The following is a 20,927-nucleotide window of genomic DNA, read 5'->3' as shown; positions in this document are numbered from 1 at the left end:
GATACATGTGCACAAACACCAATCATGGCTAAATTGGGCTGAATTATAAAAGCCAGAAAGAACAGCATGTGGAGAACAAGTGCAGTGTAAGTGGTTAGCTACATTTAGTTAAAATAACAAATTAGCTACAAGAGCTGTACCCCAATTACATTGTACATGTTGATTATAATCAGGTTTTCAGTATGTAGTGACACTATTCTCCCACAATGCAATGCACAAAAGAAACAGAGATAGTATACATGATGGTGAAACTGTGACAAAAAAACATTAAATCTTTTATTCTGCTTTCTCTTTGTGAAGTTTAATTGTTGGTTTGACTGTGATTGATGTTCTGTATAATTTCCTGTAAGTATAAAATTATAAAGGTTTTTTGAGTACTACCTGCAACATCAGTATACAATGACAATTAAAAGCACATACTGTGTACAATTAGTGTGTAGTATGGAATCGGTACACAGCAAACACTAGTAAAGAGGCTCTAGTAAAAGGTTTTTTACCAAAAGAGGGCAGCACCCGCTCACATTGATCTAACTGCTCCCTGACAAAGAAGAGAAGTCTTCCTGCTCTCCCTGCTGGACGCTCACTGCAGATGCACCGAGCTGCAGATATCTCCAAACCGGGAGGGTCAGCAACTTATAGAGTGATTTATAAGAATTAACACATTTTTAGAGAATTAGAAATGTTTATTACCGACTGAATTCAATACTTTTTTAGACATCATACCTTAAGGAAGTATACAGTTACAAAATGGTCTTATAATAGCATCAAAGAAAATAAATTCATACAAAAATAAATGGCTCGCAAATGGTTTGTAAAATGACAACAACGTTCTTCATAACAATACAAATGCATGACAAAATCAAAAGTGTAGCTAAACAATTTTATAACGTACACTAGATCGTAACACTTTGCACACTAAGTGGATTAATGCAGACATTACCACAAATGGAATCAGCAGATGATCATTTTCATTGGTACAGAATCAAATGAAAAGATGAGTGTAGCTTATAGACAGTGACAGAAACAGTGTTTTCCAGTTTGTTGAGGAGCATAATAATAAAAAAAAACATAAAAATAGTCTGGATGTTTTTACTTATTTGCATAGCGAGTGAGTGGCCACTGTTAGAAAACAAGCCACTACAGGTCTTTAGTGCGAACAAGTACAAGAGATAATCTCATCACAATTTTTTTTTTTTTATTCAAAAGTATATACAATAGAACAATGCCAGACACATCCCACTGGCCAGTTTGTCCCCTTTTTGGTCTCACTGCATCTATGATAATCAATATCAAAATCTTAGCAAGGACATGGGAAAATACACACGGTTCCCGGCAGAGCAGTTAACCTCACTGACGCTGAAAGTTAGTTACAAACACTGATACAGAAGATGAGAAAAGCACAACTAAAGTTCATTTGTAACCAAGATACCGCTACGCCAAGGGTTAAAATAAACTGCATATTTGCTCACAAACAATACCTAAGCAACCCGCCTCACCCATTACTACGTTCTCTACAATACTGTTCCACCTCTTATCTGTGGAGATAAAACAAAAAAAAAAAGTTGCCAATCTGGAGAGCAAACAGAGCCACAGAAACTGAGCACAGTGTTATCACAGGTGGCTTAAGGTCAGGTGACTTTCAAACAACCTCTCTCCAGCCCTCGGATCCTCACAAGTGGCTGAACAATGCAAACAATGAGCTGAATCTCTAGAGAAAAGAAAATGGCAGTGCTTGCTGTGGAAGGTGCTACAGCTGAGGGCCCTGCTTCAATTTTCTTCCAAAAAACGTAGTTATTCATTCACAACTGATCAGAGTGAATGAAGGAAAACACAAGACCATTTTTATTAACGTACAGTATGTTCCCTATATGTGTGTGTGAGTGAGCGTGTATCCACTGTGTGTTGGTTCTGTACAGGTAACTTTGGTCTCAGGATGTCACAGTCTTTTGTAGTGTTTTGGAGTGTATCTTGGTCTGCGTCTGTGAGTGTTTGCTGTGTAGATCACAGAGCTGAGTGTTTCAGGACTCAGTGGATTCACGAGTGGTTCTTGTCGTAGTTCTTCACCATGCGCTTGATGTGGAACAGTTTGTGTCTCAGCCTGCGACACTGTTTCTTCTTAGACTGGTAGTCTGATGTCTAAAGAGCAGACAGAGCACAGATTAGTTGTTTAATACTAGAAAATACAGCGTATATACATTCATATTCATGGTCAAGAGTGTAATGAATAATATAAAAATAATACACAGTGAAAATTTTAGCTCTTCTGATTTCAATATTTGAAATATTTAAGTTTAAGTTTAGTTTATAAAATGTATCATCTGTGATGTCTCCTCACCTGCTTCAGATCCTTCAACTGGTTATATTCATCTGCAACAGCCTGTGAAAACATGAGGGAAAACTCTTTGTTATGATCCAATTGCAATAAAATACAAACTGAGGAATCTTGTCTTGTGCATTAACGGCCTTGATGATGAGCCTCAGTGTGTCTATTTATGTCTTTTCCATATAAACTTGCTAACCCCGTGAGACTGCGAGATCACAAAATCATCAACAACAACTGAGAATCTAATCATGCAAAGTTTAAACTCTTATTTTAATTAAGTCTATTGTTCCCTTTTTTGCACCATATTAGCATAATTTCCTTTAATGATTCCTAAAACAGAACATGAAAAGATTTCTTATGTGAACTGTGAAGGTGTTGAATTTGCTTTCTGACTGATCGGCACTACAAGGTTTACATTACAGTAAGTCAACAATTAAAATCATTAATGCAGAGTTCTTGCTTGGAGGCCCAAAAACACTGAAGGGTGTCGGTTTGGTGCTCAAGAAAACATAACAAATGAAGTGTGCGGAAAAAGAAGGAAGCAGCATACCTACAAAAGTGGAATATGAGTGTTTCTATTCATCTCCATCCACTGTTTGAGTTACAGTGGAAGGGACAAATTTCTGATTAGTAATTTAGGATGTTTGATACCTTTATGGTGAGTTCTGTGTATATCTGACCTGGTATTTGGCAGAGGTGTCGTCCAGTGTGTCCAGCTGCCGGCTGAGTTTGTTCATCTGATCATTAATGTCGTCCATCTCAGCACACAGGCGCTTGTATTCCCTAAGGTCGGCATCAAACTCTCTCTTATAGTCATGGCGCTCGGCATCAGATCTTATATCTGGGTATGCACTGGTGGTGGAGGAGGAGAAGGAGGAGGAGGAGGAGGAGGAGGGAGAAACAATCAGCATCAGAGGTGAACCTTTCATCCGAATATCACACCTTACAACCTTCACTCAGGTTTGCCACTGAACCACGGGAACGCAGTGCACAGGTCAAGGACGTATACTGTAAGTGTGCTGGTTTCAATAATGTCTCCCTAAGCGAAATTTGTTGAAGTCTGGGCAGATTGAACCACAGCCAAATATAAACTGCTTTCTCATAAACTACATCGACTTCAGTGTTTTGTACCTTTGGCCCAATTCTCTCATTATGTCTGAGTACAACTCATGTGAACTGGCATGCCTCAGAGGATTAACTACTCTCCTGGACGGAGTGAAGCATATACAGACTGTAGCCTTTTCCATGCTTTGCTGTTTATCTACTATTCGATACTTGCACGTTTCTATATAAAAGATACTGTAGTTGCTTCATTTCTGTAAGTCATGTCCCTCTCATGTGAGCTTGATTTTCTGAGCTTACAGTTATTTATTCAAATCAGAGAATTAAGGTCTGGTCCTGAGGGAGCAACAGCATTCAACTGCAATCAAGATTCTGTGTCCTTAATCCAGACAGTGTATAAGCTGCACAGAGACAATAGTACAGTCATGGAAGCTTAATTCTCACCTCTCCCATTCTTCTCCGTCAAGTTCATTGCCTGTTTCTCCTCCTGTGGTGTACTCTGTCTCATACTGAGACTCATCCAGCTCAGGGTTACGTCTGCGTCTCTTGCCCCTGTTGGCAGAGGGTTTCCGGCCCCCGCCTGTCTCCTCTGAAGGGCTGGAGCTGGTTCTTCCACCATGGGAGAAAGCCTCTGATGGCCGGCTCGTGGTTCTCTCTGAGTACCTGCAGGACAGCAACAAAAGCATGAAAACATTGGTAATGAATGCCTTCCACTGGAACCACTTATTACTTTATATAAGTAAAGAGGACTGAAAGCAGAATATGTGTTTGTTTTTACTAGCAGTGAGGTTGTATACAGAATGCTGTATTATTAATGCACTAACCCCATTTAAACTAACAGTGAGTCTTGCATTCAGTCATCCTCTCAGGCTGTCTACATCCACAAAGCCCAGAGGGTTAAAGAAAGTGTCCATGTCATTCTCTTTTGTTCATAAAACGTAATGCTGTGAGGACACTATAAATCACACTGAGTAAATCTAAATGTCCCCATCCACAGTGGAAATGATGTCCGTTACTACATAAACAAATCAAACAAAAAGATAAATTACATAAAGAACACCATGATACAAATAACACCAAGGTCTAATGTGAGTGTCTAAATAAAACTAATATTTACTGAAATAGCCCAGACAGATACGATATGAAGGAAGGTAAACACCTTGAACCACTAATGATTATTGTTGCTCAGACTCTACAATTTGTGCCATGTGGACGGCCCTCTGTGACCAGGAAGCAGGTACAGCTCTTTAATAACGGGAAGGAGGAAACATGCTCAATTTTGTACGTTTGTGGGGATTTGCAGAGGAATCCAAATCCAGCGGTGCAGATATTACAAGTTCTGCGTTATTAACAACAGAGCACACTGCGAGTCTTCAGGCTAACATTCTCCTGCTTATGAAAAACGATGTTTACTTTGTGAGAGAGGAAATCGTCGGTACAATATTTTGCACTTTGCATCCTTGCAGTTGTCTACGTAAAGGTTGATTATATCTGTGAACATTTACAGTGAAGTCCACATAATCAGGTCATTTAGAGCATAGTTTTTTCACGGGAGCTTAGGCTTGTTTTTTCAAAGGTACTGAGTAAAGAGCATTGTACTTGTAGTCACAAACACTGCGGTCTTGAGGATGTTAATGTAAGCAAAAGGTTATTTGAGAAGTCATTTCTAGCTTTGAGAAAAGCAAATACATTTGTTCACAAACATCCTGCCTTTTCCCTTCCTCAGAGATTTCCATGAACATGAAAAACAAAAAGAAAACAACCCAGGGAAAGTTAATCCAACACAAGCTCAAAGGTCACACACAGAGCTCTTTTCGTGGGTAGGGCAATATGTTTTCATGGGCTTTAGAGCGGAGCAGTGATTAGATGTTGCTTGTGTAAATCGCATGTTTAGAGGTTCATTGTTTGTGTGAAATCTTTGCTTTACAGTGTACAGAAATCTAAATTCTGCATCTGTCCGAGTTTAAAGGCAATACACAATAATTCTGCATTCGTCAGTCACTTATCCAATCTCCATCTCCTAGCCAAATATATTTTAATGACTAATTTTTAACTACTGTAGCCAATTTAATTTGATTTGGGGTAACTTGCTTACTCACATTCATCATATATAACCATGCTTATTGGTCCTAGTAGCTAGCAGAGTGATGTCATTGGGCAGAGGTATGTGTTTTGAAAAACGTTAACATTTTCAAAAGAGCGTTGTTGGGATCTAATTTCTTCATTTGTCCCTCATCCAATCGTGGGTGGAAGCCAACAGCGTCTACAGTCTCTGCGTGCCTCTCTACAGCTCCATATCGCCATGTGTTTGCTACACAACGACCCACTTTGGAGCGATCCGAATCCGGGGGTCAGATTTAAAAACCCCTTCATACCTAAACACTGCCCATATACTTTGATTCACGCGGAAATATGTGAAAGTACAAAAGACAAAGAAGTTTTAACTTCTGTTTCAGTGTGACTTTAAGAAAGTGTTTAAAATCAGCGAAGATGTGCTTCCTCTGATTTATATGTAGACTCTAGAGCTGAAAAAGGGGGCTGAGAATAAAGAAAAACCCACTCGTTGTTGTCGTCTTCGTCCCCATTATAGGAGCTGCTGTCCACCTTGTCTGGGGGGTAGGAGATGACACTGTTTGCTGAGGCGTTGAGCAGCCCGGCTCCCTTCTCTGACACCAGCAGGGTAGGGGCGTCTTGAACACTGCGGCTTTCCTCCACATTGTTCACCTACAGCAGACAGGAAAAAACAGAAGGAACAGACTCAGCAAACACAAACAAACAACCATAGCACTCACAAAGACCAGGCCACGCTACAGGCTCATTTTTTGACTGACATCCTGTTAAAGAAACCATTATTTTTCTCCTCTTTTCCTTAGGTATAAACTTTGAGGAGAAAAGAGGAAAGAAAAAAACAACCAACAGAGACAAAGGTTTGGTGATTAGTGCTTAAAGTTTGAAAGAGCAGTCAGGCATGTAATTGGACAGCACAGTCCAACTGAGGGTTTATTGAGGGTTATCTGTTTGGTTCACCGTGCGTGAAAAGGTCAAGAGAACAAAAACAAAGGATGACTTAAGGCTAATTGTAAATTGAATCTAACAATAATAAACCAATTGTTTACAGCAAGTGTCCCCATATTTTAAGTCTGTTTCTGATTCCGTTATAACCTAAAAAGCTTAGATGTGAGGATATTATATATACACAGAAAATATCAGACAATAAATTCAGCTTTGCTTTCACTTCTTTCTATTGTCTTATGTTTTCATGGACACCTGGAACGGATGTGCTCCTCCTTTCTTTCTTCACACTAAATGAAACAGAGTCTGTCATGTAAATAAGTTCGCCTTTATCTGTATTTCCAAGTCCTTCCTGTGAGGTCAGACAGCCTGCATGAGGGAATTCCTCACAATGAAGGCCTCAGGGGCGGTCACGGCTCCTTCTACTGCCACTGGGTCCACTAAATTCACCAATCATTAGATGCCTTTTATGCAACCTCTACACATAACAGTGGAGTCTAAACTTTAAATGTTAGCAGAGTACCCTTTGGTTGTTCATCAACTGTAGCAACACAAAGAAGACATGAGGCCACTAAAATACAACAAAAAGAAGATTAAAACTATATAAAATATTATAATTGTATATGTTAGTAAAGGTTTTAAATAAAGTTTAAAATCTAGAGGCACAATATCTGTGTTTTGTACACAAAATAGCACTGAAAATGTTTGTGTGATGCATCTGGAAAAACACCAAACTTTTGTGGAGCAGGAGTAACATCCAGGGTTATGCTCCTCTGAAATAGGATATCTGACATCTACTACACCTGCACAAGAAGACTGTACTTGTCTCTATTTCCAAACTATATAACACAAAACATTCACCCTCTTGCTTTTTTAGGTGGTACCCTGCTGAGCAATCGCCTAAATTCCTCACAGTGCAGGAGCAGAGCCTTACATCAGCCTCGCCCCCAAAAAACAATAATCATGGTGGGTGGAGTGCCTGGGTGGGGGTGAGTTGCAGCATCTTGCAGCTGCAAGAGAATATGCACTTCATATATCCCAACAATGCCCCCTCAGTGTGCAACACAGTGGCTGCTGGGCAGAGGGAGCAGAGTATGTAAGCACAGTAAGAATGCCTGAGAGTCCTGGACCTGGTGGAGAAGGCAAAGACGGAGACAAAGCAGTGGATGTTGATGAGGGAAGAAGGAGCAAAGGGGAGCAGACAAGGCATGGGAGGCTAAAAAAAAAAAAGCAAAGTGAGGGAGACGTGCATGTAACAGAAGGAGAAGAAGAGCAGTGGCAAGGAGAGGCATGGGTGTGACTGAGAGGAAAGATTTTCAAAATGTCTACTTAAAAACCAAAACCCACTATTAATGCTTTGCAAAACCAGGGAGAACGCTTCAACAGCAGCCAGTTTTATTGAGCAGCACACAGACAGCCCCTGCAGAAACCGACTGTGATGACCTCATGCGGCAGACACAATGCGTCCCCCCTGGGCGAGCTGAACGAGGCCAGTGTATGAGGTCATCAGTGTATGCCAGGGCTCCGCAAGCTCAGCAACAGAGATGGGTCCAATGTCAAACCAACCACAGCCTCAGACTGTCACTGGGCCTGGTGTTTAAAGGAGCCAAACAAGCCCGATGACTCATTTTGTGGCACAGATACAGTACGCAGGTAGCATAGCAACGAAGGAAATACATAACTGCAGTGTGGAACATGAAGAAATATGAAGGAAATTAGGTCAAGAGGGCAAATTCTACCACACTAAGAGCCCCTTTAGTGAGGCTGTTACAAAGATAACCTATATCCATATGTAGATATACAATAATGGCACACTATGACCTGCTTTTGTAGAGAATAAAGTCTTATGGGAGCAAAGTCAAACCTCCACAACCTACATACATGTTTTAATCCTTGAGCTTGAATAAATAATGATCTGATTGCAATAAAATGTAATCAAATCCTCTAAGAACTCTTTGACCTTTTCCCATTTATAATCCAAATTTCTTCTATTTGTACGGCAGTATTTACATCAAAAATGTCAACAATCGTTAAATGTAGCAGCGTACACTTTATTATTGTACCTACAATAAGTCTGGTGACATCAGTGAGCATGGCTCCATTATCAGACACTAGTGCTAGTCACAGGATTCACTCTGGGCTTGTCTCGTCTACTCTGCTCAGCCTGTTCACCTCCGCGTACATGATGCCATGTTCTAGGCAATGACAACCACTCTCAACAACAAACAGCTCTATATAATCCAATATAACACCATGTCTGTTTAGTGTTTCTTTTGGTAATTTTCAGTCAGTGCAAGAGATAAAGTCTGACTCAGACAGCACTTTCTGCATCCTGCATTGACTAACTTCATCAGATTACAGACTCCTTTAAGTATAGAGATATGTATGGTTACACATGGTGAGTGCTTAGCTTTTAGCTTTTTAACTCCTTATTAAAATAACACAAGTAGCCTTTCAAAAGGTTATGGGCGACTTATTACTGGCAGTTAGTTTGGTCAACAAGATGGGTGGATGGGGGGTTGAGGAGACACGGTCAACTAGTAATATTTAGTTTTGTTTGATAATATTTTTCATGCATGCTTCAATTGTGTATACTGTATGCTACGTGCCCTGCACAATGTTTGTTGAACAAACAATGCATGTGAACATGAGGGGGGAAGGATGCTGGCTTACAGTTTCTACTTCAGTGGACAGAAAGGAAATATTCTACACACCCACTTTTCATATACATACAATAACAATAGCAATAACACATTGCTGTGACTTCTACCACTGCAGGTGAGGTGAGGAGGATTAATGTGTGACATCAAATCATCTGACACTGTAATAAAACTTAATTACATTTTATTGACTAGTCCAAATATTACCACTGTAGTTGAGGTTAAGGGAAGTATTCAGGACACAATTAAAATGCTCTTAAGAGTTTCTTAAAGTTTGAGGCCAGCTGTGACTTATTTCTGACTTGGCTTTATGACAGGTCTTGGTTAATATGAAGCTGTCATAACAAAGACATCTCAAACAATGTCAACGTTGCATTAAAAGTGACATAACTGACCCCTAGGCCGTGGCGTCACCCTCCTGTCACTCAAAGCAACAATCCCCTTAATTATACATAACTTTAGGACATTTTAATATCGGGGCTTATAGAGAATGAATCGCTTTGGTAGCCAGCTTCAAGCGGCCTTCCAAAGAACTTCTGTTTTTGTAACTTCCGTATTGGCTTCATTTACCAGAATACTGCTTGAATTGTTTGATAGACACTTAAAGGCGAGTCATACACATTCATAAAGACTCCTTCATGTCAGTCTTATGCACACTGTATAGACATGTTGGTGTTTTAAATCTAGTTTACTGAATGTCAACAACAACCCTATTAGAGCCATTTATGCCAATCAATTCAATGTTCAAACCTGAGCTGTTGATGTTAACTCCTTGTCATTCACTGTAGGAAACAGGCATCGTTTGAAAAGTGGCAGGTCGAGTCAATAATCAAACCATATCTCAGGTAACAGTCCCATAGGACCAAAGTGATGTTGACATTTAAAAACCCAAAGGCAGGCTCTCTAGAAACCACCTGCCTGCTTACTATCTTCTCAGGCGGTTAATGATTACCCAGAGTGAAACCAGGTAGTAGACCATGAGCAAACAATCGCTGACTGCTATCAGCCCTGACCCCGAACAAAGTGACTCAGTCAGAGGAAACACTGTAATGTTAGTGTGACTGTTTCCCTTGCTGGATCCTACAGTATAAACCGATAAAGATCTATATATAACGCTTCTTTTGGACTTTCAACTCATAAAGACAATTGATAAAAACAGAGATTTAAACTGCTGATCAGCACTGCAAAGTCTTATGGTGATATGGTATCGACATGTCAAAAAATAGCATAACAAGTGACCACAACCTCAGGAATATGCAAGTTCGAGCTTGGCTATTTACTGCATCTGCATCACCACACTCAACTAACCACATCTTTATAACTGATGACTACCTTAGCAGGATGACTACCTCACCGATGAGCTACCTATGTACCTACTGAGCATTGTAAAAACAGGTGGAGACTACTTTGTCAGTTTTGGTGGGCGTACCTTCTATGAAAAACCACCGTAGTCGATCATTTCATCATCAAATCCGTCGGTGAACACTGTGTTCCATCAACTTTCCTTAGGCTGGATTTAAACTCTCTCTGACCCTGTTCATTTGACTGCAAGCTGTGCATGCACAAACTCAGGGTCAGCTTGGGTCGAAAATATGATTTTTCTTTGCAAATCCCATGTTAACCCGGTCTTATTAAACTGCGACTACCATCCTGTCGTCTCTTACCCATTCCTCTACATCCCTGCCCTCCGAGGCCTTCCCGCCGACAAGGGGCTCGTCCCAGTAGATGTTTGGTTTGCCGTAGCGCCAGATCTTTCCTCTGGTTTTGTGTGCGAAGAAAGCCGCCACACCGAAGGCGATGACAACCAGGAATCCACACACCATGGCAACTCCCTAGAAAAGCAAGTACATGAGAAGAAAATTTGTAAAGTTGTCAGGGAGATAAGCTTTGAGATAAAGCCGGTTTATCCTGGTACAAGACATACACACAAACACACGCGTGACGTCATTCAGAGAAATACATATCACAAATTTGTGTAACCAAAAAATGCAACACATGCTTCATGATAACAGATACCATTACAAAATGTTACAGGACTGATAATATAAGAGGCAATGCTTTATGAGTCCACATTTATCTCACTTTTCCCACATTAAGCTTTCAGCTTTATACGCTGTTGTTTCACAGTAAACCTAAAACATTTCAATTACATTCATTTTGGTGCTGATATGATATTTGAATGAATAGTTTATTCTATGAGCACAAAACTTTGTCATTAAATAACAAAAAAATACCAAACATTTACTGATTCCAGCTTCTAAAATGGGATTTACTGCTTTTCTTTGTTTGATATTATTGTACAGTGAATATTTTTTATTTAAAGACATTACTTAAAGTAATTTATAGACCAAACAGTCTAATTTCTATTTTTTTTTAAAGAAAAGGAGACGAATTCATGAAATTGTTACTTGCAGCCCTAATTTATTTATGTGTAGTCCACATATTGCAATCTGAAATAAAATTATATTGTGTGGGCTTCACTGTTCATCCAACTCAAAATTACAGTTACAACTGTAGCCCAATCAATTTAAAATCATATTATAAACCTTTAAATTAGATTACTACATCTACTTGAAATGAACCTGAAGAGGATCTAGGAGTAAACCCTTGCTTTGTCACATCAAACGCTACAAAATGTCTCCAGGAAAAGCTACGCACCTCCTGTGGGTCCACAAAGCAGTAATGGTAGAGATACTGGTTGTATATGGGGAAGCCTCCCACTCCTCCCATCTGTGAGTAGCTGGTCTGGTAGAGGTTCTGGCACATCATAAGCATCGGATTATACATCATACTGGAGGAGCCCTGGGCCATGGGGTTCACCCCGACGATGTAAACAATGTTTATGATTCCCTGAAAAAAACAATATATGGTAAGTTAATTATAAAATCTGTTAGTCTCTCATTGGAAAAAACAATCATATCACCCCAATGATTTGCTGAGCATCCTGTAAAGGGTACAGTACAACAAGGACTTATTTTGGACAAATGGACCTTTAATGTTTCTCTAGTGTTTTCTAGTGCGTCTGGAATATGTTGTTGAAGCTTAATCAGCTGGAGTCGCCTGGAAACATCTAAAATAATCCATATTTAATAGATGCTTGATATGGTAAAACAAGTTCTTTGATTAAATGCTCTTCACAAAGAAACAGTGACAACCCTACAGGTTTAAGAAACTAATGCAAACCTCACTTAGCAGAAAAGAAAGCATTTAATGAAGCGAAAGCTAATTTATATAATAAATGTACTTTAACTGAATACTCGTCTTCCATATTGAACATATAAACACTAACCCTAACCCCAGCAGGTTGGAATAAAATCAACACACTGGATAAAATACTTTTCTGGATCTATGGTACTGTTACATAAGCAGCATAAACATTTTGGTGTGATCCTGGACAAACATCTGTTTTAATCAACCAGAGGAACACTGGGATCTGAAGAGAGTTAAACTGTGTACACAAAGTCCTGTTCCAGATTACACTTCTGGTATTCAGGAATTTTCAAAAACATGCACATTTAAATACCGTTCATAACAGAGCAAGGAGTTTTCACTGTTGGTTGGGATGTGGGATGGGAACCTCCCAATGTTAAAGACATTAATGTGAGATGCTTCAGTGCTGTTAATATAGGGTACAAACTACATTTCTCACATATGATGTTGAACCATATATAAGGCAGCAGCATTTAGACAGAGTTCAACAATCTCTGTGTGTGATTCAGGATTGAAGATGGACTCCAGTTAAAGCTTTATTGTCCCTTACAGAAATTGCCTGTTTTATCTGGGGAATCCCAAAATATCTGCTATAGAGTTTATGAGAGGAGACAAAGTATCTTGTCTACAATTTGAGGTCTGTGTAGCAGATTCAATTTTTTGTCTAGTATACAATATTTGTTGTATTCAGAGCCTCTGTGGGCAAGGCACATGGTGTGTGTGTGACAAAAGGGATACACTTCTATTTAACAATATACAAGGAGCAGCAAAATCTACGAGAAATAAAGTCCTTATTCGGGAACACACAGTGCTTAGATTTGGACATTGCTGGATTAGGAGAAGCAGTAAATCAAAACTGTATTATTTGTAACAGGAGTCAAGAGTCAGCAGCTCTCATTACCAGACACATTTTGAAGAAGTGAGTCTGAATTTAAACATATCTTTGTTCTACTTACAGAGCATTATGATCTCAATATTTAGCTCTCCTGCACCTCTATAGAGAAGTTAAGATGGAGATACACTTGCTGTTTAACCACACATTCGCTTCACATTAATTTCTGAGGACGAGCACAAACAACTGTCCTAACAGACGCTGAATACATGATATTCTATTTTTTTTCCACACAAGGTGGCTTAGAGACTCTAAATGTGGATGAGTCTTACCTGCAGGACAGACATAATGATGCTGCCAATCAGGAGGGCCAGAAAGAACTTCCTACTGCGGACGGTGTTGGATTTAGAGAAGCTGGTGATGAAGAACGCCAGTGCCCCAATGAAGTTAATGGCTGCCATGGCAATCATGGCAGTTTTGGCTGAGTAAGGTGAGATGTAGGAGCCGTAGCTACTGCTGCCGTAGCCTCCATAACCTCCATAACCTCCATAACCACCGTATCCTGAGCCGTAGCTGCCGCCGCCGTATCCGCTGCCGTAGCCCATTCCCATTCCCATCCCCATTCCGTACTGCATGTCCCACATGAGAGTGGAGGCCACGCAAGCAAATATCGCCACACACAACACGATCACCGTAGCCATCATGGCCTTGATGATTCCTGGAGGCGACAGCCATTTGTAGAAGTGCTGTGGTCTGTCCTCAATGTAGTAAGATCCCGGCGGAGGTGGGTATGCGTTGTAATCGCTCTGAGGGCCATGGAAGCTGCCTGGAGGGCCAAAGCCGTTGTTGGATGGCGAGGTGAATGGAGGACTGTAGACAGGTGGACTGTCGTAGCGCTGCTTGTCAAACATGGCTCAAAAATGGCCTGAACTGTAAACAAAAAACAACACAGATTTTGAGGATAGTCGAGAGAGAGCAAGGTATATTGCACAAAGCGAGGAAGAGCTGGCTCTGTTTTTCAGCTACACTGATATGAGTAATGCTACGTGGAGATATGGGAAAGTTAGGCGTGACTGTCTTTGGTAATGAGGCTTAGTAACAGGACGGTGTAAATGTTTTACCATGTCCAAGGGTGTGTGTGATTTATGAGGGCACGAGTTACGGTTGTTTGTGCAATTTTCTCTTTCTGTGAGGTTGAGTAACTTTTTACAGAGAGCAGAGAGTTTATCACTTCTTATCCTATCATGAACTAGATCAGACCGGCTTTCCGGCCGCAACAGAAAATTAAAAAAAATATTTGAGGAATGACCTTAGCTTTGAGGTCTCTGAACGAAAGCAAAGTCAGAATCAGTGTGGAGATGTCGGTACCAGGAAAGGGAGTGCAGCCAAACAACAATACTTTCCTTTTTTCCTCTTCACAGGCTGTAGGAGTCTCTCTCCAGCCCCCACAATGTCAAGCCAGACTTTGAACATTTTCACATCCCATCCTCCAGCTAAGGATTTTTTGTTTTCTTTCTGTTACAATTCTTACAGAGAGACATTCAAGGCCACAGTTTATACGACTTAACAATGACCATTCTTCTGCAGGGAGTGAGCTGCCTACATGTTTGAGTGAAAACAGCAGGGCAAAGTTACTGCGGAGGACAAAAACTGAGAACATTAATGCCTCTTTTTACTCTTTTCCCTTATTTGCCAACTCTAATCTCAGCATGATATGAACTCAATGCTGAGTGCAATGTCTTAGTAACAGACTGTAACATAACCACAATAACACACCACATAACAATAGGAGGAATGAATCATTTCTAACAATCATTAATCCATGGGGTGCAACTAATGATTACTTTTGCTATCGACTCATCTATTTATTTCTATTTTAAAAAAGGGCCAGTGTGTAGGTTGAAGCAGCATTCATTCAGATTGTAACTAACTGACAATCTGGGAATGAGAACAGGCTGTGAAGTGTGGAGGAGAAACTACGACAGTGGCATCGAAACTCGCAAAAAGCCCTGTCTAGAGCCAGTGTTTGGTTTGTCCGTTCTGGGCTACTGTAGAAACATGGCGGTTCAAAATGGTGGACTCAATGGAAGAAGACCCGCAGCATCTGTAGATAAAAACGACTCATTCTTAGGTAACAAAAACACAACGATTCCTATATTCAGGCGATTATACACTAATGAAAACATCACAATGAATATTATATTTCATATATCACAAAAGATCCTCCTAAATGTTACACACTGGAGTTTAACAGATTAAACGTTTAGTCTAAAAAGTTTCACTTGTTTTGTCAGAACAACAGTCTAAAAATGCAACAATATGGAGTTTTCAAGATATAAAACAGAGAAAACTCTTCTGAGAAGCTGGAAAATGTTTGATAACTGAATAATTGTTGAGTCATTTCAACCAAATATGACAAATATTCTCTGGTTCCAGCTTATCAAACATGGAGATTGGATAGTAAACGATAGTAAACTGAATAACTTTTACTTTTGGACTGTTAGTGCTAGTTTGAATGTGTCACCGAGCACTCTGGGAAATTACAATGGGCGTTTTTATTTATTTATTTTACGATTTACTGACATTTTATAAACATTAACAGCCCTTGATTTTTAATTTCTAATTAATTCGTCATCCATGGATATTTGCAAAGTGCTCCGTCTTACTGAATCAAGCCTCAGCACGCATAATAAAATCTTTCTCATTTACACATTTCTCCTGCTCAGGCGCCTCACTGGGACTGTGAAGGATGTAACGGCCATTCAGAAACTTACAGACGGACAGAGAGACAGTCCCTGGCACTGCCCACAGTCTACAGTCCCGGGTAATAACTCTCCCCTCTTTATGGGACTCTGGCACACACGGCAGAAGAAGTCTCGCCTCAGAGCCTCCATCCCAGACACCTTCCCATTATTCCCTCCCTCATTCCTCCATATCCTTCATCCCCCACCTCACAATTCCCCTGTCCCCCAACTCTCCTCCCCCCCTCCTCCATAACTTCTTGCCTTTGTTTTTGGGAGCAGGAGGGGCAAAAGTCAGGGCTGCTCGTCACGGGAACAGTGTTGCCATGGAGTCGGGGTAAAAAAAAGAAAAAGAAAATTGGGGCACTGTCCAGGGAGGATCAAACAAGGGCTCCTCTGTGCTGCTCCTGAGTGGAGAGACTCAGAAGAAAGAGACAGAAAGACGGGGGTCCAGGTGGATGTGCAGGTTGTGTGTTGATGTGCAGCAGTGTCAGGTGTCCCTTATTGTTGTTATCAACAGACTGTCTCGGTAAGCCAGTGGGTCTTAGTTTATTTTCTACGGCAGTGTGTGATTATGTGGGTAACTGGCAGGAAATAAGCTGAGACTCGAGCCCTTTCTGAGCAATGAAATTACACCGAGAGGGAAAAAACAAGTGTGGGTTTCTACCTCAAAGCCTCACAACCTGGTTCAGTGGTCCTTCTTCTACTTTAATATATTCAGAATGTCAGATACAGAGGAATTAAAGGCTCAAATCGTTGTACTCTTCCTTCTAGCAAGTGAACATGGCAAATCGCAGGTACAGTTTTAATGGACTCTTTTTTTTTATGGTTAAAAGACATTTGATTGTTCCAGCTTCTTAAAGGCATATACAGAATATCTTTGGCTTTTTGGACTATTAGTCAGACATTAGGTGACACTGACTTTGGAGGAATGTTTCCACTACTTTTTGACACTTTATGTAGATTAATCTAGTAGTTAAAAAAAGACTCAGCACACTGAAAATCCCAAATACATATTTGTGACATGTGCTCATTAAGGGAAAGTATTTTAGTTATTTAACAGCAAATTCCCGAATACAGTGTAGTGAACTTTTACTTAAAGAATTTATTAGTGTAGTATTAAAAGTTGCAGTATTAGTTGCAGTGGTAGAAGTTGCAGTATTAGTTGCAGTAGTAGACATTGCAGTATTAGTTGCAGTGGTAGAAGTTGCAGCATTAGTTGCAGTAGTAGAAGTTGCAGTAGTAGAAGTTGCAGTATTAGTTTCAGTGGTAGAAGTTGCAGCATTAGTTGCAGTAGTAGAAGTTGCAGCATTAGTTGCAGTAGTAGAAGTTGCAGTATTAGTTGCAGTGGTAGAAGTTGCAGTATTAGTTGCAGTGGTAGAAGTTGCAGCATTAGTTGCAGTGGTAGAAGTTGCAGTGGTAGAAGTTGCAGTATTAGTTGCAGTGGTAGAAGTTGCAGTAGTAGAAGTTGCAGTATTGCAGTGGTAGAAGTTGCAGTAGTAGAAGTTGCAGTATTGCAGTGGTAGAAGTTGCAGTATTAGTTGCAGTGGTAGAAGTTACAATATTAGTTGCAGTGGTAGAAGTTACAATATTAGTGCAGTGGTAGAAGTTGCAGTATTAGTTGCAGTGGTAGAAGTTGCAGTAGTAGAAGTTGCAGTATTAGTTGCAGTGGTAGAAGTTGCAGTATTAGTTGCAGTGGTAGAAGTTGCAGTAGTAGAAGTTGCAGTATTAGTTGCAGTGGTAGAAGTTGCAGTATTAGTTGCAGTGGTAGAAGTTGCAGTAGTAGAAATTGCAGTATTAGTACAGTGGTAGAAGTTGCAATAGTCGGTATTGCAGCAGTATCGTATACAGTATAGTACAGTAGTATTAGTGCAGTTGTAGGTGTAGCAGCAGTAGCACAGTAATAACAGTAGTAGTAGTAGTAGTACAGTATTAGTCACATTAGTAGTAGTAGTAGTCACATTAGTAGTAGTAGTAGTACAGTAGTTATAGTAGTAGTAGTAGTAGTAGTACAGCAGTAGTCACATTAGTAGTAGTACAGTGGTGTTTGTCTAAAACTGCCTCATAAATCTCATTCAAGCTGGGCAGAAAGCAGCATTTGGACCACAGTCACAGGTCAGGTCAGACACCCACCAGTTGAGCTGAGCTCCACTACAACACAGAGACTCTATCATCTGCTGCTGATAATGGAATTCCAGTAATACAGTCACATGTCTCACATCTGTCAAAAACAATTAGGCCCCGGCCCGATGTAGGCTGGGACCCACTGGCATACACACAGGAGTCAGCCAAGACTTCCTGCCCAAAAAACACGCCACTGGAAAATCTCCCGGGGGTCATAAAAAGTCAGCTTGTGGAAAAAAACAGGTTGATATGGATTCAGTTGCAATCATAAAGCTGTAACAATTAGAGGATTAATCAATTGTCAGCTATTAAATTAAACACCAACTATTTTGATAATCAATTAATTATTTTACCAAAAGAATGTCAAAATTCTCTGATTTCAGCTTCTCGAATGTGAATACTTTCCAGTTTCTTTGGGTTGTGGATAAAAACAAGACACTAGAGGACGTCACCTTTGGTTTTGGGAAACAGTGATGAACATTTTCACCATTTGCTGACATTTCATGAAGCAAACATATAAACAATTAATCAAGAAAGCGATCAACAGATTCATACATAGTGAAAATTACTGATAGCTGCAGCCCTGTTTCATTATACTGAGGGGGGGGGGGTCTTATTGTCCAACCCCAGTTTTAACCAGTGAGGGTAGACTAAATGTTGAATCAACACAAAACCTAAGCAAACATTTCCTCTACTATGTTGTATTTCAATGTTTTGGGTATGTTTCAGTATTTTTTTGCATGTTGTTTTGGTGTTTTACACTTAAACAGTGTTCAGTTACTATAATTGTTATAGGGCTGTTGGGTTTTCGTCCTAAAGGGAGAACATATAGTTGTATGCTAGTCTATTTCTAACCTTCATTAAAGTAGGATTTATTATATGACTGCATTAGTTTTAGCTTTATAAACTAGTACCTGAGTATAATTAATAAGTCATTAGTTAGAAGGGCTGTGTGCTGATCTGACGATATTATAGGTATCACAATAACCTGGTTACGATTCAATATATTGCGATACTGTAAGCAACAAGCTTCTTTTTTTTAAATCTAAATTTAGGGAAAACTGTCATATTATAATGAACACAGACAACTATATGCACAATATCTTCATCAGAGTCCTCAGTTTACCACACTTGTATTTAGTGGCTGAAACAATCAATAGTGTTTTTGAAGAACCGAAACAATAACACAAAACAAAATATCGCGATACTCAGGTGTATTGATCTTTTCTAACACCACCACTAGTTAATACTTAAACTAAAGCTGAACATAATGCAGGTTGTGAACCCGCTGTGATTCTTAGTATTGAGATCATTTTTTGTTATTGATCACGGTTTACCTAATATGCGTGTTAAAAGCCACAATAACCTTAAATCAACAAAGATATCTTGAGTTTATATAAGTTAATAAAGGTTATAGGTTGAAGATGTGTGGTTTTGTAGTGATTTTGTTCCTGTTGTCGGTTAATAGTTTTAGAGAGTTACTAAAGCTCAGTTCAGTCTGTAACGGCAGCGACTTTCAACACAAACACATTGATGCAAGTTTATAATAACTCTAAAGACTGCTATTTAAATAACACTAAACCACAGTCATATTATCTTACCTGAGGATCGATGAAAGGGTATAAAATACTAATGTTTCCTGTCAAATTGTCCTCTTCTTCTCAAAAGTTTGAGACAGCTGAGAAAAAAAAAAAACCCAACAACGCGTCCAGTCAGATTAAATTCACCTGTTTTCTGAGTTAACGTTGAAGTGAAACAATCTTTTATTTGATCTTTTATTTGATCTTTTAAAAAAAGAAAAGGGTCTCAGCTCGACTATAAGCTGCTGTCCCTCCCCGGAGCAGAGACAAGAGACAACGGCTCCTTCACAAGACTGCAGCCTCTCGAACAAGCGCTTTGTCCCGCCTGTCCGACGGCAACAACACCGCTACACCGCCGAGCTTCAACCGCCAGAGGTCGGCCTTTCTGCGGCTTACAGCGGGACAGAGACACCGCCACAGAGATGAATCACAACCAATCAATAATGCAGTTATAGTAGAAGATGTTATTACCAATGTCAGAGTTATAAATACAATAATAATCTTAGTCATAGTCTTCAACCAGACAATGTATTTCTTGTAATTTGCAGCTACAAGATAAAAAAAGTGTGAGTTTTAAAAAAAGTTTTGTTCTTCATAATCCTGTTAATGTGCAGTGGTGAGATTTTAAATATAAAATAGGGGAAAACATGAATTAAAACCTGTTAATTTAATTTAATTCTGTGTAGCTGCTGCTTAATGCTCACTGATCCCTGACTAAAGCTTGAAATCAATCTTCCCAACAATGCATTTCCTTTTTAAATGATCAAAAATAAGACTTTAAGTTGGGTGTTTTATATATGTTTGACTTCATAAAGTTAATCTTTAGACAGAAATAGAAAGAAATCTCTTGATTTTTCAGTCAAAACTTCATCCCAATGGGGTCTGTAGTTATTTTACTATGATTTTAGTGTCCATGTAATCAATCGCCCTGTTGCAGATTGTATAGTTTAAAAAATAAAGTTTATAGAGTGTTATAGAGATAAAAGATGACCAATATGATTTAATGTGTTTGCTTTGGCCTTTTCTTTTGTCCTCACTGGTCCTACTTTTAGTTTCTCAAGTTCCTCTCTCAACAGTTTGTATTTATTTTGTTATCTCGCTCTATAACAAAGTTGCAGAGCTTTCCATTTGTTTCAGTGTATAAATTCAATCGTGTTCCTCCGTGAAGGTGTTCAACCTTCAGTGAGACAAAATAACTGAGCTGCATTCTGATGTCTTCACAAGCTGTCCTAGGAAAGGATTGTTTGTAAAAGACTAAATGTTTTCTTAGAAAAAGCTGAATAAAAAGAGACAGCACAAAGAAAAAAGTGACCCATGAGCACAAAATGAGACACTGCAACTGACAAAATAAAACAGATTAATTGAGTTTTTTAACACAGAGAA

The 20,927-nt window shown here is 39.5% G+C and overlaps 1 protein-coding gene across 1 annotated transcript; it reads right to left on the bottom strand.

Annotated features, from left to right (window-relative positions):
- Positions 1 to 662: 662 nt before the first annotated feature.
- si:ch73-61d6.3 (occludin) lies at positions 663 to 19,869 on the bottom strand. Its single transcript, XM_051376716.1, has 9 exons — positions 19,566 to 19,869; positions 13,432 to 14,029; positions 11,716 to 11,907; positions 10,722 to 10,889; positions 5,946 to 6,109; positions 3,830 to 4,048; positions 3,004 to 3,175; positions 2,336 to 2,377; positions 663 to 2,136 (listed from the first exon to the last, which is right to left on the bottom strand). The coding sequence occupies exons 2-9, from the start codon at positions 14,008 to 14,010 to the stop codon at positions 2,035 to 2,037; spliced, it is 1,638 nt and encodes a 545-aa protein (XP_051232676.1). The 5' UTR covers positions 14,011 to 14,029; positions 19,566 to 19,869; the 3' UTR covers positions 663 to 2,034.
- Between the last annotated feature and the right edge of the window lie 1,058 nt (positions 19,870 to 20,927).

The sequence above is a fragment of the Dicentrarchus labrax genome, unplaced genomic scaffold (genome assembly GCF_905237075.1).
Source record: "Dicentrarchus labrax unplaced genomic scaffold, dlabrax2021, whole genome shotgun sequence".
Lineage (NCBI taxonomy): Eukaryota > Metazoa > Chordata > Actinopteri > Moronidae > Dicentrarchus > Dicentrarchus labrax.
This window is presented reverse-complemented; position numbering and strand designations above follow the sequence as displayed.

Bases quoted from the DNA above. Each gene is read 5' to 3' on its own strand.
- si:ch73-61d6.3 (XM_051376716.1), bottom strand. From the start codon at position 14,010: ATGTTTGACAAGCAGCGCTACGACAGTCCACCTGTCTACAGTCCTCCA. The intron at 3,176-3,829 runs GTGAGAATTAAG...CTCCACCACCAG, and splicing joins GACGGAGAAGAATGGGAGAG to TGCATACCCAGATATAAGAT. The intron at 2,137-2,335 runs GTGAGGAGACAT...TCTGCTCTTTAG, and splicing joins AGTTGAAGGATCTGAAGCAG to ACATCAGACTACCAGTCTAA.